Source organism: Netta rufina (assembly GCF_964035555.1).
Source record: "Netta rufina genome assembly, chromosome: Z".
Taxonomy (NCBI): Eukaryota; Metazoa; Chordata; class Aves; order Anseriformes; family Anatidae; genus Netta; species Netta rufina.
In genome coordinates, this window is record NC_140126.1 from 31,842,650 (window position 1) to 31,851,284 (window position 8,635).

The following is an 8,635-nucleotide window of genomic DNA, read 5'->3' on the forward strand; positions in this document are numbered from 1 at the left end:
TACATTTCAAACCAGAGAATATTTTTGAGCTTCTTTTGTTTCCATATAGAGGACATAAAATAGAACAGTAACTTTTTTGGACATCAAGTGATCTTGGAGGAGATCTCAGAAATTCAGGCAGCTAGTTCTCACTAAGTTATATGAACTTGTCTAAGGGTAGGAACTAGAGAGTTTCTTCAAAAGAATCTTTTATTCCCTTCTCCCACCGGCTCCCCCAACAAAAAAACATTGTAAATGTTTACTATTTTTACATTCTCTGATACAAATAGGAAGACCTAGACTTGCATTAAAACTATTTTTATATATAATCTAATATCTGGCAGCAACACTGGAGCAAATGAAGATAATTATTTTTTAACATATTTTCTTCACCAGATTGAGGAATGAATGGACAATGAGGTATGTGTAGGGGCAGGCTGTCCTTATACAGTATGAATTCTCAAGTTCAGATATATTGCAAGGCTGGAGGCTGCAGAAATGTAAAATATGTGTTGCCCTTTCATGTGGTTTGCCAATCTCTGTTTCTTTCCTAAACTTGAGGCTGAAAACTTATTATTAACTGAAATTTCCATGAGTCATTCTACAGTGCTTGGAACTAAATTATTTTAAGTTAAACTGAGCATCGTCTTTTTCAGGACCAGCACTTGTAGATGTGGGAGAAGCTATGAAGGAGCTTTCTGAGGTCAAAGACTCTTTAGACATGGAAGTTAAACAAAACTTCATTGACCCACTTCAGAATCTCCATGACAAAGACCTGAGAGAAATACAGGTATTGTCCTCAATGTGGTGTTTGTACTCTGTACATGTATACAAAATATGTAAATGTTCAAAATGCGTTTGTTGTCTAATTAAAAGGGGCTTTTCGTCTACAGAGGATCTGATTTGAGCTTTACTTTTCAGTCCTGTCTCTCTCATTGATGGTTTAGAAGGGGAAGGATCAAAATTCTAACATTGATTCTTCCAAAGGAAAGTAAACACCTGAAGTGTTCATTCTGGGGCTGGTAGCATTAACTTTTTGGAGGTTTGACCTGGCAACTGCTAAATATAATGACACGTAAGTTCTGTCAGTTAATAAACTGGAAAATCTTTAATAAAAGATAACATTAAGATCCTTTGGTGATCTGATGAAATTGATTAAAAATATTTTCTCTGTTGTTTTGTTCATGAAAACTACTACACAAGCAAAAATGTTCAACCTTTTGATTTTATTTCAATCTTCTCTTAAATTTCTAGGGGAAAATAATAGTATTCAGATAATTATACATCAGAATTAAATGTCAGAAACTCTCATATCTTTTAAACAGTTATCAACTGCAGTTACCCATTCTGTGTGGAGTCTGTGTGGCCTTTTTTAATGCTGAATGTCTGTCATATTTAGGGGGCAGAGCATTTTAGAAGAGATGTAAAACCACATCATTGTTTTTCCCCTCTCAGGAAGGAATGATACACAGGAAACAGCACATACTTGAAAATCTGCATGGACTATCTGATTACAATGCAGATGGCCTTTGGCTAAAGAGAGCTGGGAAACACCCTTTATTCTGTGCTTATTTTTTTCCTTTTTGTTCTTCAGCATCACCTAAAGAAAATGGAGGGTCGGCGCCTGGATTTTGACTACAAGAAGAAAAGACAGGGCAAGCTCCCTGATGAAGAGCTTCGCCAAGCACTGGAGAAATTTGATGAATCAAAAGAAATTGCTGAGTCAAGCATGTTCAACCTTCTGGAGATGGATGTGAGATATCCCTCATTTATGCTTTGAGCTGAATCTTAACAACAAAAGAAAGATGCTTGTTCAGCAGTGAAGGCAATCTAAAGCAGTCTAGAACTTGAAAACCTTTATAAGTCTATGATGCCACAGTTTCCTATAACTTTAAAATGGGGAAGCACTTCCTACCTCGCTAGACTCAGTGAGACACAGTGAGAAGCTGTATTAACGTACAGCATGCACATGCAGGACTAGTTTAGCAGGTGTTTGATAAATAAGTGAGATAAAGAACATCAATTCTCTATAGCAGCATTGTACTTCCTTACTGAACAGTGTTACTTACAAAGACATAATACCTTCCTATTCAGAATTACATAAATGTAAATCATGATTTTTACTTTCTGTTGTTTTGAGGTATGATCTGTTGCTTTTGTTCAAGGATGTATGCTGCTGATATGATTGGTAAACGTCAGAGATGATAAGCTCGCAGCCTCCATGGTCTCTGCCCTAATCGTATGCAGTAATGAATTGAAAAGCCAAAATTAATGTGACTGCTGAAACATGACTTTGCAGCATAGTTTTCACTTATGCACTAGTTGAGGAATGAGCATCTATTAGTTTTCTTTATTTTCTATTTGTAAGTAATGTTGAAACTGTAAAGTGAGAAGAAAATGTTGCTACTTCTGGATGAAAACAAACAAACAAACATTACAGATGAAGTCGGTCTTACAGGGTATCTTGTCAACTGATACTCTATTTAAATATTCCAGTTGAAGGAAATGACTGGTTTTAAGTTTAAATTCATGTGTAACTTAATTCCTCATTTTGTTGCCAGAGTGCTTTAGAGGGGACATAACAAAAATGAAAACATTTGCGTATCATAAATGACATATAGCTGTGCTAAAATGAAAGTGTAATTAATTTGTAGTTTTAATCCCTGTACTAAAATACAACCCCATATAACTAGATAGTCCTGGCCTGCATGACACCATTGAGAGGTGTATTGTGTGAACTACTGGGAACTACAGCATCCTCAGAAGAGCTTTGGATGATTTTTCCCTCACAAAGTAGAATTCTATCTGCCTTCACTACAAATACCCTACATACAAAAGGATGTAACATCTTCCTGTTTCTGTCTATTTCACAGCCCAGAATGCATAAGAAGCATAACTGTACTCTGTACCATTTTGTGTCCATCTAAGGGTGGGGCAGAGATGGTGTACTATGTTTTCATTACAGTCCGATTTTTACTTTCACAGTGTTTCTTGAATGAAGTAGGTCTGTAGGCTACTGTTCATGCAAATAGGCCATGGAGATGATCAACAGAGAAAAGTTGCAGTCACCATTCCATACCCGATCATAACCAGATATGGTAATACATGAAGGCTGATATGTAGCTATTTATGAACCACAAAGATGGATGATTTTTTTGAGTGAAAAGTAAAGGCACTCTCTTTGCAGTGTCAGCCTGAAAGTGGTCTTTACTTTCTACTGCTGATGTGTTGGTACTGACCTAAGATACGATGTTTTAATGTCAATCCTCAGATCGAACAAGTGAGCCAGCTTTCTGCTCTTGTACAAGCACAGCTGGAGTACCACAAGCAGGCCACACAGATCCTTCAACGAGTTACTTCTAAGCTGGAAGACAGGTAATACACTTCCTTTAAATTTGTTGAATTGCTTTTTATGTTTTACAGACGCAGAAAACCTATGAGTAGAATGCAAAATGTATGTAACACTGACTTACAATGTTTATAACAACATGCTTTCAATTAAATCACATTTGACAGCTTTGGTGAGCTGAGATGCTTTCCTCAACTCAGTCATACTTAGAATTATCTATATATCTAAAACACATAAACCGTAATTTGCAGTTGCCTGGTGAGACAGTCTCTGTCTTCATAATCACATAATTAGCAAGTTCCAAAAGATAACATTTTTGCATTCTACACATTAATGGAAGGCTTAAACTTCCTTAAAATACTGTGATTCTAGGAAACGAGACTTGGCAAGCATTGGAAGACTTAGAGTAAAATTCATAAAATCTAGAAGGTCAGCAAAGATTTTTCCTTTTAAATTCTCTTTTTCATCAAGTAGAAGGAGTAGCATGACAGTGCAGCTGGGAAGCAAGAACAGTTTCCTTGGAGATATTTCTTTTCTGAAGGAACAAGGCTCATGCTGAGCTTTTGGAGAGATTTTAGGAAGTCACTAAAACTGTCGCCTTCAAGTTCATAATCTATGAAAAACGGTATCTCCTTCACAGAAATATTATGTGTAATAGAATTAAGTATTTTTTTATTCAAAGCTTTACTGTTTTGAAAAAAAAAAGAACTGTAATTGAATGAAACACAACAAAGCCTTTTTGTTTAAGTTTATTTTGACAACCTCATTACTTTTGTTTTGAATATATTTCTGTTTTACATTTCTGAAGAACAAAATCAATTTTGGGGGAGTGACTAATACTGATAATATTTTAGATGGTGAAGAGACTCTTGTTATCAGGACCACAACTGGTTAAGTTTGAAGCAGTTTTTTTCAATGCATAAATCACGATGCAGCCAACAGCAGCTGTGGGGCCAGACTAGGGAAGATTAGAGACACCAACCTGCACTTTAAATGCAAAGGTCTTGACTCAAGTATTCTTCCCTAAGTGGTATTAGAATTTCTTATGGAAGTTGTTCTGCATAAATTGCTCTCATTCTATCAACATTAACTATGAATCTGAAAATGTACCCTTTCCTAGAAATTCTCGACTTCTCAATTAAAAGAATACATTAACATGAATGATGCATAATATTTTTATTTTGAGAATCCAGGAAAACTGGAGTTGTGCATCTCTGTGAAGCAAGTATACTAAATTACAGATGAATGCAGTCAATACAGCAAAAGTCAATACATTCCCACACAGTCTCCTCACAAAATGACAAGAGTTGGCATCAACCAGCTGAATAGTTAAGGCTTGCCAAAAATAGCAGCAAAATAACAGGTTTCAGTCAAGCTAAAAATGAAGGTAGAGTTATTTGTACAGTCCTTCTTTAAGCATTGCTAGATCATATCACAGGTTTTTCTCCATTATAAGCTCTTTGTTATTCTTAGACAAAAGGAAGTTGGCCAAAACACTATGTCTTAAGGGGAAAAGAAAAATGAATAACTTCATAGCACAGTTGCATCAGGTTGTTATTGGTAATTTGAACTAACATGTTAAATAAAAATTACTCCAAATCCCAAAACTTTTAAGACAGGCTGATTCATGGATGTTAACTTTAGCCTTGGAAATAAAGATACTTGCATCTCATCCGTTGATAAGAAAGTAACTCTTGACATTCAACTGATATGTTTTGGCAGAATAAAAGAGGCATCATCTCAGCCCAAAAGAGAATACCAGCCCAAACCTCGTATGAGCCTGGATTTCACAACTGGTGACAATACTCAGCACAATGGAGGAATATCCCATGCCACCACTCCCAAACCAGCAGGTAATGGCAGTAACAATGTGAGGGGGGAAAAGCCAAATTTGGATGAATTTTTCTACAATGCAGAAGTTCCATGCTTCCTCCTAGAGAGTAGTTCTTTGGTGAGGGAAAATGAGAATGAGGATAGTATAGGTGAACTGCTTGAACTAGCTATACCAATTCCACCAAAGGACATGGTCCAGTTGCAAAACAATATTCTTTCTGAAATATTCACATCCTCAGGCATGTGAACATGGATCCACTGCTTTAAATCTGCCATTGGGTCAAAAGTTTCCTTAGTACTAGAAACACAAAGAGATGCTGCCATACTAAATTCACCTCAAAATACGGATCTTAACAAAACACTCATTTAGAAAACCCAAAGACCAACTGTAAGTTTTCCATGAGCATGCAAAATCCTAAAACCCTACAAAACTCCATAATCTTATCCTGCTCTATAAAGACAGGTATTATATGCAGCCTGAAATTAAAAATCACTAAAAACAAGAACAAAGCCAAGTGAGTTTTCCATCCAGCTGGGAGCAGGATGAAACATTTGTGTTTCAATAATGATGCATGTGATCATGCATCATTATTGTCTTAACAATGTACTTTATTTCATATCAGCACATACTAAGCATTGTCACTTGTTTCTCACAGTGATGGTCTGTTAATTCCGTGTTACAGTGTTGATTGTCCTCTTTCTGGTCCCTGACATCAGCTGTTCTGGTTGATCTCAATGACAATTGCTAGCACTTCCTGTATTGCAAGATAGTTGTTTTTCACCAGATCTTTTGTCAGGATTTCCTTCCTTCCTGTTGTATCCTGATGAGAATATTTACTGTTCTCCCAAGTATAGGCAGCAACGTTATCTCCATTTGGCACCTGCAACTGGAAATTGTCTTGCATAGCCTTCTAAAGTAGTAATTTTCTCATTGTGCTGGCAAGACATGGGGGGTTATACTGAGGACTATGCATGGGGGTTTACATGTATACTGGGGATTCCTCGTTCACAAGTGTGGCTTGAGTCTCGCATAGTAAAGGTCTTCCTGTCTTGTCACCAGAATTTTCTTCTTCCTTTGTGTTTTTGTGGTGTCATGAACACTTGTCTGTGCAAAGGTAGTACAGACTGATATTCCTGTATCTCTTTAAGCATTTGTCTTTTCCTTTTCAGAGAGCAATATTTAGTGTTTTCTTCAATGGGTATGCTTTCTTTTGAGGTTCTCATCAGTTTCAGAGAACTGCCTTCTTCTCTGACAATTCTTTAATGTAGATTTGGGATGATTCATTCAAAGCACAGAGCTTCAATGTTCATTTGAATTTTAGTTCTAGTTTACCTTTCATAGCTAGGTCTTTTATGTTTCAGCTGCTAGAGATGAGGATACCAAACAGGCATCATAAGGCTTGTTAATGCCAGCAAAATAGACTTCATGAAAAATAAAAGATGTGTGCTGTCTTATCTTTAACTTTACCTCTCCAGCAAAATAAACAGTGAGCAGTATGTAAAGAAATGAAAGGAGGTTTCACTACAGAATTTCATGAATTAAGTCTTCTATTTGAAAAACTTACTGTATTGACATCTATAGAAATGTAGCTGAAGCGTAGATCTTCTAGCTACAGAGAGTGGTTGAAATGAGTATGTAAAAAGTCTGAATTTGAAACCCATTCATCATGAAGCCAGTACCTATGAAAAAGCTGGAATATATATTCCTAGAAATGTCATTATAGGGTAATGGCATGTATCAGTTTGCTCTGACCACTGGAAGCACATGAACTTTTACTATGGGAAGGCAGGTAGGAATATAAGTTCCATACATTTTAGTTCTGATAAATTCTAATTATTTTGACCAGGAACAGTTATGCTTTTGGTAGGCTTGAAGCTATAGGAACTTGGGAGGCTAGAGGGTGGGGCAAGAAGAAAAGAATATTTCTTAATTTAGTATAATCTATAAAAATCTAAACTAACTAATAACTTATAGTAATATCTATCAGCCATTCTAAAGGGTGTACATGATGTTTATCAACTACCATATTTGAAAACTTTCCATTTCAAACCTGTTCCAAATCTATCCTGATGGTCCTGCAATCTTCAATGGGGAGAAAATGTCTTTGGAAACCTCACTTTTAAATTCTGAAAATTATAAACATATATGATTGTTTGAAGTATATCTGTACCAGTGAAGATTCCAAATAAAGGCATAGTTAAATCTTCACTCTCATTTCAAGATACCCCTTTCACTGTTTACCTGAGACACAGACAAAGCCTCTGTGCCAGTAAGGATGGAAATGTATTTGGGCTTTTGTTTCATTTTGCATGTTTTGTAAACAGATAAAAATCAGATCCCAAACTGGTAGTAGCCTCTCTTTTAGGGCTGGGCTTGACTGTAGTTAGTTATTTTAGTAGTCTCATTTACTAACGAAACCACATATGAAAACTCAAGGCTGCCAAAAGCTTTAAACTACCTTCTAATGCAGTTTAGCAGTCCAAATTTAGATGCTGTCAAAGGACTGTTATCACCATATGAACTACATCAGAACAGCAAAATTTGTAGAAAGTATGAGGGTTAGATGGATACTGTAACAGTTGAGAGTTTAAACATGCTGTTTCTTTCTGTTTCTTCTCCACAGGTGCTCACATGGATCAGCCATGCTGCCGAGCTCTGTATGACTTTGAACCTGAAAATGAGGGGGAGCTGGGATTTAAAGAGGGTGATATTATTACCCTTACTAACCAGATTGATGAAAACTGGTATGAAGGGATGCTTCATGGCCAGTCAGGCTTCTTCCCTATCAATTATGTCGATATTCTAGTTCCTTTACCCAATTAGAATGGCTGATTCACCACCTCTGACCCAGATAGTAATGTCAGTACCACTGCTTTCCAAATGCTGCTTCTTACACCTTACAAGTGCAAATTGCAGTGGTTAGAGTCATCAAGTCCCACCGAGCATCTTTGGTTTATGTGTTGTCATACTACGTAGTGGTGATGCGTGGTATCTTCTGAGCCAACACAATGTTGTGAGCCAAAACAGTGTTAGGTCACTTGGCCATGCTGGCCTGGTGGTAACCAGAGCTATTGCTGAGGCAGAGTTGGGAAGGCAATGGCAAGCCAGACAGATGACTCATGGTGAAGTAGCAGGAAGTGAAGGCGGTATTGGGAAGATAATGCCTATCACCACTGTATTACTTTTCAATCTTAGTTCTCTACAAAAAGAGGGAAGAGTTCTTGCCATTCCATCTTTCCCTTCCTTATGGTACAGTTCACACAGGTCTAACCTTGTCTAACCAGAATTGTGTCTTCTGACCAAAATGGCTTGCTATTCTCACAGAGACAGTATAAATGTAGACCCTCTGGTTTCTCAGAAAGTGAACCACTGTACTGTGTGCCCTTCTGATCTATGCTCATTTTTGTATTCTTGATTGTTATTAAAAGCCTATTTCCATCCAGAAGTAAACTGTAAACCATAAAAAGGGGATT

General features: G+C 36.9%; 1 protein-coding gene across 1 annotated transcript in view; it reads left to right on the plus strand.

Annotated features, from left to right (window-relative positions):
- SH3GL2 (SH3 domain containing GRB2 like 2, endophilin A1) overlaps window positions 1-7,985 on the plus strand; it is a gene marked incomplete at both ends in the record, with an annotated part of 91,184 nt that extends 83,199 nt beyond the window's left edge. Inside the window, 5 exons of the mRNA XM_084304659.1 lie at window positions 636-769; window positions 1,574-1,732; window positions 3,251-3,354; window positions 5,051-5,181; window positions 7,786-7,985. Of these exons, the coding sequence (XP_084160785.1) occupies window positions 636-769; window positions 1,574-1,732; window positions 3,251-3,354; window positions 5,051-5,181; window positions 7,786-7,985 (728 nt within the window). The remainder of the gene's footprint in view (window positions 1-635; window positions 770-1,573; window positions 1,733-3,250; window positions 3,355-5,050; window positions 5,182-7,785) is intronic.
- Between the last annotated feature and the right edge of the window lie 650 nt (window positions 7,986-8,635).